Source organism: Prenolepis imparis, unplaced genomic scaffold (assembly GCF_030444845.1).
Source record: "Prenolepis imparis isolate NDT839.2.m4 unplaced genomic scaffold, iyPreImpa1.0 SCAF_6, whole genome shotgun sequence".
In the NCBI taxonomy this organism is placed as follows: domain Eukaryota; kingdom Metazoa; phylum Arthropoda; class Insecta; order Hymenoptera; family Formicidae; genus Prenolepis; species Prenolepis imparis.
In genome coordinates, this window is record NW_028141164.1 from 9,949,213 (window position 1) to 9,966,285 (window position 17,073).

Here is a 17,073-nt window from a genome sequence, read left to right on the forward strand (position 1 = left end):
TTAACGCTTTTGAGGATTATTTGTAAATTATATCTCGCATTTCTTACAGATGTATGGAAGATGAAACAGTGCCATACGAATTACGCGCATCATTTTGCCGACTTATGTTACATCTTCACGTAGACAGAGATCCGCAGGAACAAGTAACTCCTGTAAAATATGCTCGGCTTTGGTCTGAAATTCCGTCAAAAATGAGCATAAACGAGTATGTAAACAATAAAAGATGCATCAAACAAGATGAATATGTGTGAGAGAAATATTAAAAATTATTTTTTTTTTGCAATTTCAGTTATGACACAAAAATGCCGGATCAAAATAAAGAGGCGGTTCGTACTAAATTTAGTTCGACAATCATGTTTGTTGAAGATTATCTCTGTAATGTTGTTGCGAAAATGTGGTCTTTTGGAGATCAAGAACAGTATAAGCTCACGTTTGAGGTACAATCTTTTTCTCTTCTGTGTGTATGTTTTTTGTTTATCTCTAAATGTATGGAATAAATTATATTTATTCGCATTACACTCATATATTGTTTGCAGGTTGTTAAATTAGCGCGTGATCTAATTTACTTTGGATTCTACAGTTTTTGCGATTTATTAAGTTTAACAAAAACGTTGCTTAGTATTTTGGATTGTGTGTCGGAAAATGAATCCACCGATGGAAAAATACCTACGGGCGATATTGATTGTAAGTTTAATTTCTTTATTTTTTTATTTGTCACTTTATGAAACATATAATCTGCAAACCATGTTTTATATTTTTACTGATTAAATTTTAATGAACCTTAGAGCAACATTTTGTAGTGAAGAGTCATTTCAATTCATCTATATATATACATTTCGCGCGCATGGTAGTAGTCATTTATCAATCGCAATAAAGTTTTATTTACCTTTTTACATTATTATATAATATATTGATATTATATAATAAATTTTCCCTTATTTTCAAACATTTTTTATATGAGTAACTTATTCTGATTTCAAGCTTTGCTTTCGGAAACTTGTATATATAACGTTCTCTTTTATGAGGCTGTAACATATTGATATATATATATATATATATATATGATCTATGCTTTAGGAAAACCCCTTTGAAAATAAAATACCTTTTTTACGCAATTATGTTAAATTATTTATAACATGTAGAGTGAGAGGTAAATGTTTGAAACTAATAAATTTACTCTTGTAAATATTTCATCACAGCTGATACGGTGGATCCTGAGGAGGCAGGTAATATCCTATTAGAAAGCTTGTTAAAAGCTAATTAAACTGTGTGATATATGGAATGGATATTAAGAAGATATATAGCATGCAATCTTATACATTGTACAATGTAGGTTTATAAAGCTTTCTTTGTTGCTTAAACATTCTTTAACTATAATTTCTTCTTAGAAACGAGCATTTTAAGAAATGTGAGCATAAAAATATCAAAGTTTAACATATAATATATGCGATATCCTTAATTATTGAATGTTTATAAGCACTGTTTTATTTAGCAATTTTGAAGTAAATTTTTTATCTTTTACATAGTAAATAGCAAAATAAATAAAGACATAAACAGAGAATCATGTCATTTTATATATATTAATTTATATGTCATTTTAATATAAAAATGATATTTTTTAACACGAATTAAATTTGCTTGCTGCACACTATGATTTAACTATGTGATATACGTAAATACATAATATCGTATATATGTTGAACTATTTTTTAAAAAATTTATTGGCTTAATACGAATTTTTTTATTTGTTGTGGTATGTTCAAATAGCTGAAGGAGGTATTCTTAGATGCATCGGCGACATGGGTGCTGTGATGACAAATTTAACATTAGGACCAGCCGGTCAAGTACTACCCAGTTCTTCTCCAAGACCGAAGCCACTAATGAAGAAAGAATATCCCTTGGTGATGGACACGAAGCTGAAGATAATCGAGATTCTGCAGTTTATTCTGGACGTTCGATTGGATTATAGAATCTCTTGTCTACTGAGCATATTCAAACGGGCGTTTGATGAGACGGCTTCTTCCGAGAAGACCGGAGATGTGATTTTAGGACAGAAGACTATCGATTTAGAAGCAGTTGGTGCACAAGCGGAAGGGATATTTGGGAGCAGGTAATATATTTTTGAATGTGTTATATGAGAGCTGTATCTTAGAGAAACTGTACTCTTTTAGCGAAGAATGTGCAGCGCTAGATTTAGATGGTCAAGGAGGCAGAACATTTTTACGTGTTCTGCTACATCTAGCGATGCACGATTATCCTCCGTTAGTTTCCGGAGCCTTACATCTATTGTTTAGGCATTTTAGCCAAAGACAAGAAGTTTTACAAGCATTTAAACAGGTGGGATTCTTCTCTTATATGTTTAGTATCTTATATGTTTAGTAAAACATATTGTCAAGAGAAAGATTTTGACTGATATTGATGGTTGCGATTAACAGGTGCAGCTCTTGGTTTCGGATAGCGACGTAGAATCTTACAAACAAATAAAGGCGGACTTGGATGTTTTACGTCAGTCTGTCGAGAAATCTGAACTTTGGGTGTATAAATCCAAGGCGACGGAGGAACATGGAAATAAGAAGAAGAAAAGTAAAGAAGAGGAAGATGAAATAACTCCTCGTAAACCACCTTTATTATCTTTAACGGATAAACAAGGTTTTTATATATTACATACATGTCAATTATTATTTCATATGAATACTTTTTAAACGAGATAAAGTAAATACAGTTAATTATCTCTTTTAAAGGTTCTGCTATTGATTTGGACATCGGTCCACCGTTACATCCCGAGCAAGCTGAGGAATACAAAAAAATTCAGCAGATTTTAATAAGAATGAATAAATTGTGCATTCAAACTCTGCCGGGCGGTCAAGTGAAGGCACGCAAACACGAGCAGAGACTTCTACGTAATGTCGGGGTACACACTGTCGTTTTGGATCTGTTGCAAGTTCCGTTCGACGCCAAGGAAGATATCAGAATGAACGAGTTAATGCGTTTGGCGTATGATTTCCTGCAAAACTTTTGCCTGTCGAATCAACAAAATCAGGTTCTCTTGCACAAGCAGTTGGATCTGTTCTTGAATCCCGGCATAAGAGAAGCGCAAACAGTATGCAGCATCTTCCAAGATAATTCTGTTCTCTGCAACGAAGTCAGTGCAAAGGTCATACAGCACTTTGTACATTGCATAGAAACGCATGGAAAGCATGTGCAATATTTGAAATTTTTGCAAACCATAGTGAAAGCTGAAAATCAATTTATCCGAAAATGTCAAGAGATGGTGATGCAGGAGGTAAGATATACTATATATATACATAACTCTTGTGGAATATTCTTCTATTTATCTTCGTTTTTGTTTTAGTTGGTTCAATCAGCAGAAGATGTTTTAATCTTTTATAATGATAGAGCCTCCTTTAATCATTTTGTGGAAATGATGCGATCTGAAAGACATCGTATGGATGAAAGTAGTCCACTTCAGTAAGTTACTCACTTAACATGAGATATATGTATCATATATTGTATGATGTTATCTTTCATTGATTTATTTGAATATCCGACGAGACTTTCTGAAATTGAGAATACACAGAAACTATTGTATTTTAGGTATCACGTGGAATTAGTAAAACTTTTAGCTTGCTGCACGATGGGCAAGAATGTCAATACTGAAATTAAATGTCACAGTCTCTTGCCTTTAGACGACATCGCTGCTGTAGTATCACATCCAGACTGTATACCTGAGGTGAATCTTCGTCGAATTTTAAAAATGCCTATATTTTATTAAAATAGATATATAGAATATTACATTGACATATTTTATAACTAGGTGAAGGAGGCGTACATCAATTTTCTCAATCACTGTTATATCGACACGGAAGTCGAGATGAAGGAAATTTACACTTCGAATCATATGTGGTCCTTGTTTGAAAAATCTTTTATAGTTGATATGGGTTTAATCGCCACCTCTACCCATGATCGAAATCACGCGGATACAACCTTAGAGACTTACGTGACGAGTTGTCTAATGAACATTATATCCACATTTTTCAGCAGTCCATTTTCCGATCAAAGTACCACCGTGCAGGTAATGTCATCTTCATTTGTTGCATTATGAAAAAAGAAATATTATCTTTCATGGTGTATATATACACGCAGACACATACTTATCTCCTCTTTCTAATTAATTAATCTACATGTTATATCTTCCCGGGGTATACATGTATTTACTTTTTTTCGACAAATATATATATTATTTGATGGGATAATATATTTCATATAAGATATTGTTTAACACTACATTAAATACAAATTTATTCATTTTGAAAGAAATTTGGAGATTCACGCTTTTTTAACTATTCAAAATGTTGATTAATAAGGTTTATGTGGTGTTTCGCACTTAAATTTTCTTGCACAAGTTTTATTCATAAAAGTGGATTAATTTAATCTTACTTATTTCAATTATAACACAATCTTTTATAGAAGAGGAACATGAATTCAAGAGATATCTGCTTGCAGTTAATATATTCTGTCAATATTATACATTTAGGGAGTATTTCATACATTTGCCAATTTTTATTATAATTATTTATCACAACAATATAACTGTTAAAAAATCTTTATTTAAAAATTTTAATATTGTATTATTATTACAAAACTAAAATTCACTAAAATTAACGTTATAAAATAAGAAACATATTGGAAATATAACGATTAAATCGACATAATGAAATATTTGCTAGAGAATGTAAAATAAAATTATATAAATATATTTATATATTTTTCCACTTTTTTTATTTAAAGAAGATATTATAAACAAGATGGCACAATTATATATATAAGATAGAGTAAATATATACGTTCTAATTACAATATATATGTAAAATGTAATTGGCATTCATTTATTTAATAATCTCGCTTTGCATGTAAACACATTTAATTAAGTTTACTTATTAACCAAGTACATATCACACACATACATATATATATACATATAAAGAGAGAGAGGAGGAGAGGGAGAGAGCAGTAGAAAACAACAGCGACAATTGATATCAATTATTTTAATTGTATATTGCGTATCATATGATGTGTGCTTGGTCATTGCTGATTGCATCAGCGGCATGTTCTGTGTTTTTGGCATGCAACACCTGGTCTTCTTTGATTCAACAACATTGATTTATTGGGTCTATGGGTGCTATCGGTCTATATGGTGGTGGGTTGGTTTACTAATAGAAACATCTGCACGAGGCTAGACTGTATTGGAACATCAAGGAGTGCGATCGGAATACAGATAATAATCTTTCTGGCTATGTGAGTATCGAATGTTAGGATTTTCTTTTAAGGGGGCGAGTGCAGTTACGAAATAGCATATGGCAAAACTTTTCTATCTTTATGTTCCTTTTTTTCTCAGCACTGAGTTAATGTATTTGAATAATTTTTTTTCACTCTTTTTCTTATATGTTTGGCTACATTTTGATTGATGTTTTTCACACTGATCTTTTTCTGAATTATAATTAGTTGAAATTTCAACAAAAGTTCTCAGTTTTCAGATGACTTGATAACTTCATCATGTTCATAATTAATGATAAAATTACAATTTCTTTAAATCGAACAATTGTTAAATTATAGTTTAAATTAAAAAAGTAATAACAATCGGATTTAGTGATTTTCAAGAAAAGGTATATAAAGATCGAAAAACATGATTTTGTAGGAGAGCAAAGATTTCAAAGATTTTGACATTATTCTTATATGTTTAACATCTTTTTGGAGACATATCCAAAAATCATTTTAGATATAGCTAAATTATGAACTTTTTTTCTTGAAAAATAAAATTTGTGATATTTTAATAAGTGCATCTACCACTTTATAATTTTGAGTAAATATAATATAAGACATATTATATGTTTGCAATATAATATCACAGAGTCATATATAATACTTAGAAAAATATTTCATGGAATTGAGAAAGTGACTTGTATTCAATTGTAAAACTCATAATAATTTTTTTAAGGGAGAAAAGAATATAAAAATATATTCACAAATTATATATATATATATATATATATATATATATATATATATATATATATACGATGTTAGCTACTATAGAAATACTTTAGCAGCACAAAGTGATTGATGTTGTAAATACAAACTGCATTCTCTTCTTTATACATATACCACATATGTCTTTGCATATAATTAACACATTCATTGTCATTGTTGAATGTAACCATTTTTGTAAACTACATTTTTCGATGTTAATTATGATTATTATATACCCATGTTATTCTCAAAATATTTTATCTTATTCTATCTATGTGTTTTCCAAATTCACCTAACTTATAAAGAAAAGTTTGCAATTTACATATGGCATGTATATATAATGTTCTTCTATTCAGACTGTCTGGCAGTGAGTGTGTTATACTTTATATACAAGATGACGTTTTTAATATAAGGGCATAATATAATAGTAATTGTTAAATGTAAATAACAATTAAGAAAATAGGATTTATAATGATGGTAACTTAAATTTGTTGGATATATAAATAATTGTAAAATAACAAGATATGGCAATTTAAATTTAAAATAACAATTGTTTCATATAATATTTAATATTATATACTATCGTATTTCTGCATATAATTTAAATATGATTAAATATTTAAGAAAAAGCTTCATAAGTAACCCAATATATATATAATCTTTTTATTTTGCTATTATAATATGAACAACTTTAATAAAGTTTCGCATTTATTTTTTCATGAAACAGACAAGGCAACCTATATTTGTTCAGTTGCTTCATGCAGCTTTTAAAGTATCACAATGTGCATGGTTAAACGCTGGACAAAGATTTAACGTTGAGAATTGTATACGAACATTATCGGATGTAGGTGGGTAGTATCTTTTGAACTTGTAAAAATAAACTTTATTTTTTGAAAATAGTGTTCATATTTATTTGAATAATATAAAATTCTCTTTCTTGATTTTAGCTAAAGGAAGAGGTATCGCTATACCAACTGATCTGGAAAGCCAAGTGGCTTCTATGTTCAACAAAGCAGCTATGCTCAGCAGACAGACCAGCAAGTGGCTACAAGCTACTAAACAACCAAAAATCGAACGTAGTCAAAGCCAGGTAATTTGTAATTTATTATTCATTATTGAATCGATCAGAATAATTATACACATAATTCACGTTCCATGAAAGAGCAATTGTGTAATAAATTTACTTAAATGCATAGAGTGACTTACTTTGTATGGAAGGCTCTGATAATGAGGTAAAAGTCACTCACGGAAGCGTAGTATATTTATTAGTATAGAGATTCTATATGTAGTGTGATTATTATCAATATTAGTATATTATGTTATATACAAATTTATACATGGACTTCATATATTTCTGAAGACATAAATTAATTATTGTTTCACATACATATACAAAATGCATAATTATAGTGTAATTACATCTAAATATAAAATAAGTATTTATTTAATCAGTAATTGTAAATAGGAAGTTAAATATTTTAATGTGTAATACAGTATTGAATATTAGATACGTCATGAGATATAGACATTTTATATTTTGAGATTGTATTTAAATTTTTGAATCGTAAATTAGTTTATTCCGTAGTATAGATTGTTGGAAAATTCTTTTGTATATACAAGACAACTAGATTATTTAAAGAAATAGTCTAATTTATTAACCACGTATACTTTTGTCTAGCTTATGCGTTTAGATCGAAGCATTATCGAAGGTCTGCAGGACATAGTATGTCTATTAGAGGAACAATTGAAGCCATTAGTACAGTCCGAATTATCTTTATTAGTGGATATTCTCTATCGACCGGAATTACTGTTTCCTGCAGCAACTGATGCCAGAAAGAGATGCGAAAATGGTGGCTTTATAAAAAGGTAACATTTTTAATTGCAGTAATAATAATTTAGCGTCATCGTATATTACATAATACACAAATATATTTATGTATCCTTGGTTTGCAGATTAATTAAGCATACTGAAAAGTTGTTAGAAGAAACGGAAGAGAAATTATGCGTCAAAGTCTTAAGGACACTTCGAGAAATGATGGCTATCGATCCTGAATATGGAGAAAAGGTGAGCGTCACACAATCGTGTCTTGCATGTAGTTATATGAATCATTTATCATATTAAGGAAGATAACACAGCATCGCGAAAAAGGGCATTCAGCTCTCTATGTAGATAGATTTAAGATCTAAATAAGAAGTATCTCGGAATACAATGCATTGTTGTATTCCGGGAAGATAATTCAAGTATCTATTTATAAAAAAAATTTCTACTTTGCTTAAGTAATACTTGAATACGTGAATTTATACGACGCGTCTTCTCGTGATGAAGCTGAATGCCTGAGAGTTCACAAGCGCATTAGACGATCAAATACGCGATTAAATATTTATTTGGCTTGTCGCATAATTACGAGAGAATAATGTAAAAGTTAATAAGATTTCTCAATATACGCCACACAAAGTCTTAGCTGCGGGTGAGTAGATCTGGTAGAATAGATCTGTAGGTAAAGATGTTTTCATGCTGCGAATGAAGAACGAAGGTATCTTGGAAGAAAAGGAGTCTGAAACGAAGAGCGAGTCACAAGTTGAAACAGGTTCCAATGATCAATCTGAGAATCCACAAATGATTCAGCAAGAGCCGGTAAAAATTAAAGTAGATAGAAAAAAAGTGGGCACAACGTATATGAAACGAAATTATTTTAATATGCTGAAAATATTATATTGAAAAAAAAAAGAATGATGATATCGCGGGATGTAATTTAGGACGCGCGAACAAAGAAATACTTCTAACACCACTACGACATATTACATGCATTTTTAAAAATAAGGAAAAAACATCTAGGGTAACTCACCAGAAAAAAAAGAAGAATCTAATTAACTCATTTCAAACACTTCTCTATGATCTGCAAATCACTAGCAAATCTCATAATTTACCTTCCATCTTATAGAGCTAACGAAATAATAAACATATACTGCTAATTATACTTGATTAATTGTTTGAGTTTGTAATGACAAGTTGTTGATTAAGTGATTGTTCATTACATGTTATACGTACACATCGAGTCGTAAATGGTGTGGTAAAATTCCGTAAAGTAGAGAATATAATGTACGTTGTGTAGATCTTTCATGCATGTCGCTTAATTTATGCACGTTTATTTATCATCGTTTCTTATTATATATCCATTTCTCTTACTATCATTTTTCATCTCGTTTGCAGTACTTTGCATTAAATATAAGACATCTTTTACATATAAATATAAATATATATATTTATATATAAAACTTTATATTTTGAAAAAATAATATATAATTAATAATTATATACATAATATTTCTTAATATTATGTATTGTTATTATAGAAGAATAAAAATATAATAACAAGCTTTTATATATAGAAATAGATTTAATTGTATATAAATTATATAGTAAGATGTACCAATACAATATAATAGATTTTAACATCTTAATGAACACACATTGATTCTAATGATATAATTACTCTTACTTATATATGGTATATATATACACACATACACGTCTCATATATTTTATTTTTAATTATCTTAGATTGAAATCGTATATAAATGTGATATTTTGAATATTGTAAATTTTGTTTTCCTTAGTTTTTTCTTGCTCTCTCCAATAACATGAATGTTATTGTTAGATATATAGTTTATATTGAATTATATTAAACGTTTCATAAATATATTGACACTCATTAATGTATTGAAATATTATCGTATGTATAATATCCAAAATATGTGTGCTGCTATTATTCATCTTTGCGTGCTTTACCTTTATATATAAACTCTTACACCTTTACATATAAACTATTATCTATCTGAACATAAATTTAACTTTGATCGAAATCTCTGATCTCTGTGTGATTTTTACCAATTGTTAATGTACAAATATGGATGTTGGTTTGCATTATTAATATACATATTAACTTCATTTTTATCTTCTCTCACACGTTGCACTTTAATTATCATATATTTCGGGCTATATAAATTTTACATGAATAATATAATGAGATCTCCTACACGCATCCTAAATTGCACAAGTATTTCTTCCACTTTTACGCACATTTAAAGCACCAATTATGTAAATAATGAAATTTATACATATTTCATATTTATGATAAAATATGTTTGTGAATACATGAGAGAATATCTGTAACGTATACTAAACCTTTCTTTTCTTTTATTAATGTTGTGCACTATATGTATTGGTACATCGTTCTAATTTTAAATATACAGTGGAATGCTGACATAAAGTATCTTTTTCCGCAGGGAGACGTGTTGAGAAATAATCTTCTGACGCGTTACTTTGGCAAAGGTTTTATACAGAAACCGGAAAATGTCGATATTGGAGTATCCCGTAGTGCGACTATCACTCATGGTCCAGGAGGTAAAAAATGTCGTAAAATATTTATTTTATTAGTTTTGGAATGTCTTGTAAAAGAGAAGTGGATTGCTATTTACAGCAAAGATATTAAGCCGAGCTGGTAGAACATTACACGAAGTACAAACCCATCTCGATCGCGAAGGAGCTTCAGATTTAGTGGTAGAATTGGTGATTAAGAGCGTACATTCTCCGAGCATATTCGTAGAAGCTGTGGAATTGGGTATCGCATTGTTAGAGGGTGGCAATCCTATCATACAAAGGAGTATGTTCAATAAACTAATGGGTGGCGATTTGAGTCAATCGTTTTTCAAGGTAATATATCTCTGTATAAACAATATATACAGCGACAGTTCATGGTTTTATCCTTTCCATAGGTGTTTTACGATAAAATGAAAGATTCTCAGCAAGAAATTAAAGCTACCGTGACGGTAAATACATCTGATATGGCGGCTAAAGCACACGAGGATAAAGAGGGTAAAGAGGTAGACAAGCTGTCGCGAAAACGTGGCTCAGGTATAAGATAAAATAAATTATTGCCACTATTACGTTCCCTTTAATTTACTTTAATTTAAGGATATGTATAAGTTAATGAGTTAAAATTACGCAATAGATTTATTAGATAAGCGTTTATGTATAGGGAAGCCCAATGGAATGGTGATAACTGAAGAGCTTCATGAAGAATTGAATCAGGCTGCGGTGTCCAATGCACAGGCGTATATGCAAAACGGTCTTGCTCCTGGCGAAGACGCGACTAATAACGTGTTGGAGGATATCAGTGAAAAATTGGACAGAAACAAAAGCGGCAATGCGTCCGACACCGAGAAGGACGAGGATCAATTGAGCCCTAAGGTCTTAGTGATGCAACCGATTCTACGCTTCTTGCAGCTGCTTTGCGAGAATCACAACAGAGAATTACAGGTGCTACCGTCCATCCGGAATTTATATTTTTTCCTACGATACATTCTGATATTAATAAATCATTTCCATCGTATAGAATTTCTTACGGAATCAAAATAATAAGACGAATTTCAATCTGGTGTCTGAGACGCTCATGTTTTTGGACTGCATCTGCGGCTCTACTACCGGTGGATTGGGTCTCCTTGGCCTGTACATCAACGAGTACAACGTAGCGCTGATCAATCAGACTTTGGAAACCTTGACGGAATACTGTCAGGGACCGTGTCACGATAATCAAAACTGCATCGCCACACACGAGTCCAACGGTTTGGATATTATAACGGCGTTGATACTGAACGATATCAATCCTCTGGAAAAGACTAGGATGGATCTGGTATTGGAATTAAAGAATAATGCCAGTAAATTGTTGCTGGCGATTATGGAGAGCAGAGGCGACAGCGAGAACGCCGAAAGGATCATGTACAATATGAATCCGAAACAGCTTATGGATGTGGCGTGCAAGGCTTTCCATCAGGAATCGCTGGATGACGTCAGCGACGTCGACGACACCTCGACGAACGGAGAGGAAGGAGTATCGCCCAAAGAGGTGAGGAAATATGTAACGCAAATTTATTGATTATTTTAGTGAACTTAAAAAAATTCATCTATTTTAATTATACATACCTTTTTTTCAGGTTGGACATAACATCTACATCTTGGGTCATCAATTAGCGCAACACAATAAAGAGCTGGCAGTGATACTGAAACCATCGGAGCAGAATAATGCGGATCCAAAAATTAATAAAGCGTTACAATACTATGCATCTCATACAGCTCAAATAGAGGTAGTTTTATATATAAATCAAAATAGTTTAATTTTTAAAAGAAGAGAAAGAAAGAGAGTGTGAATATAATATACTTTATCAATAAAATATTTTTGCATTTATTAGATTGTGAGACACGACAGAACACTCGAACAAATTGTCTTTCCGATTCCGGAGATTTGCGAACTTATAACTGTCGATACAAAAATAAGAGTATTGAACACTACGGACCGAGATGACCAAGGCTCGAAAGTTTCCGATTTCTTCGAGAGAACAGAAGATATGTTTAATGAGATGAAATGGCAAAAAAAGCTTAGAGGTACGTCTATAAATTAAAATATAAATTAAATGAGATAGCAATGAAATTTCTAATGATAAATCATTTTTAACTTACAGGGCAATCAATGTTGTTCTGGATGAGCAGTTATATGTCATTATGGAGTAACATTTTATTCAATTGCGCCGTTCTTATAAATCTGATCGTAGCCTTTTTCTATCCGTTTGTGGATTCTGTGCCTAGTGAGTTTTCAATTAAGAGAGTTGAATTTCTTAAACTGTCTCGATACTTATTTGTTCTCTATTTGTAGAACTCAGTTATCACTTGTCAGCTTTAATTTGGACAGTTATGCTTGCATCTGCTGCTATCGTTATTACTTTACCAAGGGAATCCGGTATACGTACGTTGGTTGCGTCAACGATATTGCGATTGATTTTCTCTGTAGGTCCAGAACCGACATTATGGTTGCTCGGTTTTGTTACGGTAAATATAATAAAGCTCATATGTGTATATATATATATATATATATTTGCGATTTTTAATGTGTATTTTTAAATATGTATTACATTTGTGTTGCAGATTACATTCAAAGTTGTACATCTTATAAGTATTATAGGTAATCAGGGTACCCTGACTAGAAGTGTAGAGCAAATAATAACCAATATCGAACTTTTATATCACATTTTGTATTTAATATTCTGTGTTCTGGGAATTTTTATGCATCCGTTTTTCTATTCAGTTTTAGTAAGTGACGAAAAATTGAATGAATTGTTTTTTTTTACTCTTTTTCAAATTGTAATATTGTCATTTCTTCTAGCTCTTTGATGTGGTTTACCGCGAGGAGACTTTGCTCAATGTAATAAAATCTGTAACTCGAAATGGAAGATCTATTATACTCACTGCTGTGTTAGCCTTGATTTTAGTTTACATGTTTTCCATCATTGGTTTTATGTTCTTCAAAGACGATTTTCTCCTTCCTGTGGATGAGGAAATTATATGTAAGTTTAACCCTTTGGTATGACATATAAATTTATCATATAGATATTCTTAATTTTATAAATATAACAACTCAAAATTTATTCAATTTATAGCTTCCATTGAGCAGAAAGTTGCAGATACTTGTAGCATCGGTGATAAGGAAAAATGCGAAGCAACAGAAACTGTATCACAATATGCTCGCGAAGGTAAATATATCGCAATGATGTAATTTTTTCCTTGAATATAATATATAATATATAAAAATAATACTTATTAATATATACTATTGTGAAATAATTCAGCAAATGAACAAGAGAACAAAGCTGAGGTAATTAGCGTCGGCGGAGAATTAAAGGAACGAGCTTGTGATTCACTAGTTATGTGTATCGTTACCACGTTAAATCAAGGATTAAGGAATGGTGGTGGTATCGGAGATATTTTACGAGCACCATCCAGCATTGTAAGTATGGGATTATCACAAAAAAAAAAAAAAAAAAACGGTGAAATATATATATTTATTTTATACACGAAAACTTTATTATCTTTTCAGGAACCTTTGTTTGTTGCAAGAGTTGTATACGACTTGCTATTCTTCTTCATTGTAATAATTATCGTTTTGAATCTCATCTTTGGTGTGATTATTGATACATTTGCGGATCTTAGATCGGAGAAGCAGCAGAAGGAATTGATTTTGAAAAATACTTGTTTCATTTGCGGCAAGTATTATATTTTTTTTTCCTATACTTTTATATTTTTCACACATCATAGGGTATATTTTACAATCTTATAGATATTTAAATATTTTCTATTTTTTTATAGGTTTGAATAGATCAGCTTTCGATAACAAAACAGTTTCCTTCGAAGAACACACAAAGCATGAGCATAATATGTGGCATTACCTCTACTTCATTGTCCTGGTGAAGGTGAAGGATCCGACAGAATTCACAGGCCCGGAATCATACGTTTACGCTATGGTTAAGGTAATAGTTCATAGAGCTTGAAAAATTTCGGCGATGCTTATGTCTTTAAGCTCTATGTACTTTCACAGGATCGAAATCTGGAGTGGTTCCCGAGATTGCGGGCCAAATCGTTGGCGGCGGACGAAGGTGAAGGCGAGCAAGTGGAATTAAGAAGTTTACAGTCGCAACTAGAATCTACGCAGCAGTTAGTCAAATGTTTGTCGCAACAACTCATGGAGCTCCGCGACCAGGTACGTCAATTGTGAGAATATCCTTTAAATTTTATCTCTTAAGTTTTAACAAAAATAGTTAAGCGATATTCAAATACAAATCATATATTTTTTGATTTTATTTTAAAAGATGACAGAGCAACGAAAGCAAAAGCAGCGATTGGGACTTTTGAATTCTGCCTCTGCAGTTTTACATAATGTATCCACGTAAAAAACTTAAGGCATGTATTTTGTAGTTTCCGTCTTATTCCGGACGAATCTCAGTTTGATACTCCAAAATAATATGTATGTAGCGATATTCATGTGTTCTTAACACGCATTTAAAGACACGAGAATGTATCGAGTGGGTAACCCGAGGCATTTTTACGGTTTTGTTCCTAATTTTAATGAAAGTAAAATACACCTAGGGCATTAAACATTATCATTCTCCTTTTTGTCATATAAGCTCTCGACCCAGTTTATCAGTTAGTCATCAAGGGATCTGTATGTATCGTAAATTGCATTGTTTACTAATGTATAAATTGTTATACAAATAGAAGAATTAAGCATATTCATATAAAAGGGATTAATATAAAAAAAAGGATATAAATTATACTTAAAACTTCCAATTATTAAAATATCGTAAAATAATATTCTAATATCTTTTAGAATATTCTTTTTTTATGGGATCAATCCATTATGTTTTAGCTATGTTATAATATTTATATATATCCATATATGTGGATACATTAAATAAATTATAGTGTCAGCATTTTACAACAGTTATGAATTTTATATATATTTCTATTTTATGTTATTAAAGCCATGGTTGTGTTTATACGAATTTTCTTTTCGTAAATTATAAAGATTTTTTTAAACAAAATATATGATTAAAAATATGTTTATAAATACATTTGTAAAATTATGTGTACAAATTTTCTGTATTATATATATTTAATTAATACATATATATATATATATATATATATATATGTATGTATGTATATGGATATTATGCGTATCTGTTTATTTGGAAATAATTCTTGGTATCGCATTCTTTGCGATTATACACATAATCGATTATTTCTTACTTCGTATATGTAAATAGGCTTAATAAAACAATATACGAAGTTGTTTAAAATATATATCTTAGCAAAAATGAATAATTTAATTTTATAACAACAATAACACGCTCAAAAACTTTCAATTCCGTAAAAATTATTGAAATTTATATATCGTGTGATTTATGTGTTGATACATTGTTAATAATAATTTGCGATCAAAAAATGTATGTGCAAATTAAAATTGTACCTGCGAATCAGGTGAGATCATTTGTTAAGTTTATGAAGACTATCATGATCGCGAGCATATCGCGATATTATCAATATAATTAACGAAAACACGGTAATTAATAGGGATCAATTGACTGTCGGAATATTATAGGTAAAATTTTTTGAAATTTTAGATATTCTATTATGGACGAGTTTCAAAATGTTGATGTCCAATTATTCATTGTTAATATATAATATGATGGTTGATATATTGTAAATTTTAATCAAGTTGTGTTATATTATAATGTAGGTACATGACACCTGAACATTGCGTTGTATGTTATTATGGAGATTTAACTCATGTCTTTAAAATAATTCTTGAGATTTTTGTGTCTATATATACAGATAAATAATATATACACACACTTTATATTTCTTTCTAATGTAATATGGAAAAAAACATAACATAATGTATATATATTTTATTAGATCTTAAAATTGTCTAAAGATGAAATATATGATGTCTTTTAGATTATATAGATTATATAGAAAACATACTTCTTATTCTATTATAATTATATCATCAGTCTCCTCCATATTTTCCTTGTTTTATGTCAGATTTAACAGATATTGTACTGTTAGATCTTTAAATGAATTCAAGTAATACCTGTTGAGATATGTTTCTTCTAATATCTGTTACTTCCAGTTATTTCTAATATCGTGCGGACTTATATAGTATACATGTATAGTTACATTATGGATGTAGATTGCGTTCTTACTTACATGTGAATAAATTATGTTTTTTCTTAATCAAGCTATTTATTGAATATTCTTATATTTATAATATATATATGCATGTATGTGTTTTTATCGCATCTATATTTAGATTATTTAAAGAACGTCATTCATTGTATTATGTATTATTTCCAGGATCATCTTGTTACAAATGCTATAATTATATATAGAATGTTTTATAATTTAATATCTAGACAATTTTTCCCGAGTATTTTCAGCTTATATATAACAGAAATGTTCCAAAAAAATATTTATTACACCATTATTTTATATCACTGTTTCGCATTTAACCCTTTAATCATGATGTCCAAATTAATTAATATTGCTTATTATTTATTATTATAAATTTTAACTTGTCATATTTTATCGATTTATACTCTTTTTATTGACCTATACTAGTTACATTTATTACATTATTTTATGTCACTATTTTG

General features: G+C 30.1%; 1 protein-coding gene across 9 annotated transcripts in view; it reads left to right on the forward strand.

Moving 5' to 3' along the window:
* The window catches only part of LOC145937738 (inositol 1,4,5-trisphosphate receptor-like), a 39,709-nt gene extending 23,055 nt beyond the window's left edge, over positions 1-16,654 (forward strand). For 2 of the 9 annotated variants that reach the window (XM_083041034.1, XM_083041040.1), the window contains 34 exons: positions 50-205; positions 290-437; positions 537-684; positions 1,200-1,226; positions 1,768-2,110; positions 2,172-2,337; positions 2,436-2,649; positions 2,742-3,283; positions 3,353-3,468; positions 3,595-3,730; positions 3,815-4,072; positions 5,218-5,295; positions 6,728-6,875; positions 6,975-7,117; positions 7,706-7,893; positions 7,981-8,092; positions 8,555-8,662; positions 10,315-10,432; positions 10,509-10,741; positions 10,804-10,942; positions 11,067-11,347; positions 11,424-11,933; positions 12,022-12,171; positions 12,277-12,469; positions 12,547-12,669; positions 12,738-12,910; positions 13,007-13,171; positions 13,245-13,425; positions 13,519-13,611; positions 13,708-13,865; positions 13,956-14,121; positions 14,225-14,385; positions 14,454-14,615; positions 14,725-16,654. In XM_083041034.1, the coding sequence (XP_082897160.1) occupies positions 50-205; positions 290-437; positions 537-684; positions 1,200-1,226; positions 1,768-2,110; positions 2,172-2,337; positions 2,436-2,649; positions 2,742-3,283; positions 3,353-3,468; positions 3,595-3,730; positions 3,815-4,072; positions 5,218-5,295; positions 6,728-6,875; positions 6,975-7,117; positions 7,706-7,893; positions 7,981-8,092; positions 8,555-8,662; positions 10,315-10,432; positions 10,509-10,741; positions 10,804-10,942; positions 11,067-11,347; positions 11,424-11,933; positions 12,022-12,171; positions 12,277-12,469; positions 12,547-12,669; positions 12,738-12,910; positions 13,007-13,171; positions 13,245-13,425; positions 13,519-13,611; positions 13,708-13,865; positions 13,956-14,121; positions 14,225-14,385; positions 14,454-14,615; positions 14,725-14,805 (6,118 nt within the window). In that variant the 3' untranslated portion in view covers positions 14,806-16,654. The remainder of the gene's footprint in view (positions 1-49; positions 206-289; positions 438-536; positions 685-1,199; positions 1,227-1,767; positions 2,111-2,171; positions 2,338-2,435; positions 2,650-2,741; positions 3,284-3,352; positions 3,469-3,594; positions 3,731-3,814; positions 4,073-5,217; positions 5,296-6,727; positions 6,876-6,974; positions 7,118-7,705; positions 7,894-7,980; positions 8,093-8,554; positions 8,663-10,314; positions 10,433-10,508; positions 10,742-10,803; positions 10,943-11,066; positions 11,348-11,423; positions 11,934-12,021; positions 12,172-12,276; positions 12,470-12,546; positions 12,670-12,737; positions 12,911-13,006; positions 13,172-13,244; positions 13,426-13,518; positions 13,612-13,707; positions 13,866-13,955; positions 14,122-14,224; positions 14,386-14,453; positions 14,616-14,724) is intronic. The other 7 variants (XM_083041035.1, XM_083041038.1, XM_083041037.1 and 4 more) reach the window with 7 other exon arrangements.
* The last annotated feature ends 419 nt before the right edge of the window (positions 16,655-17,073 follow it).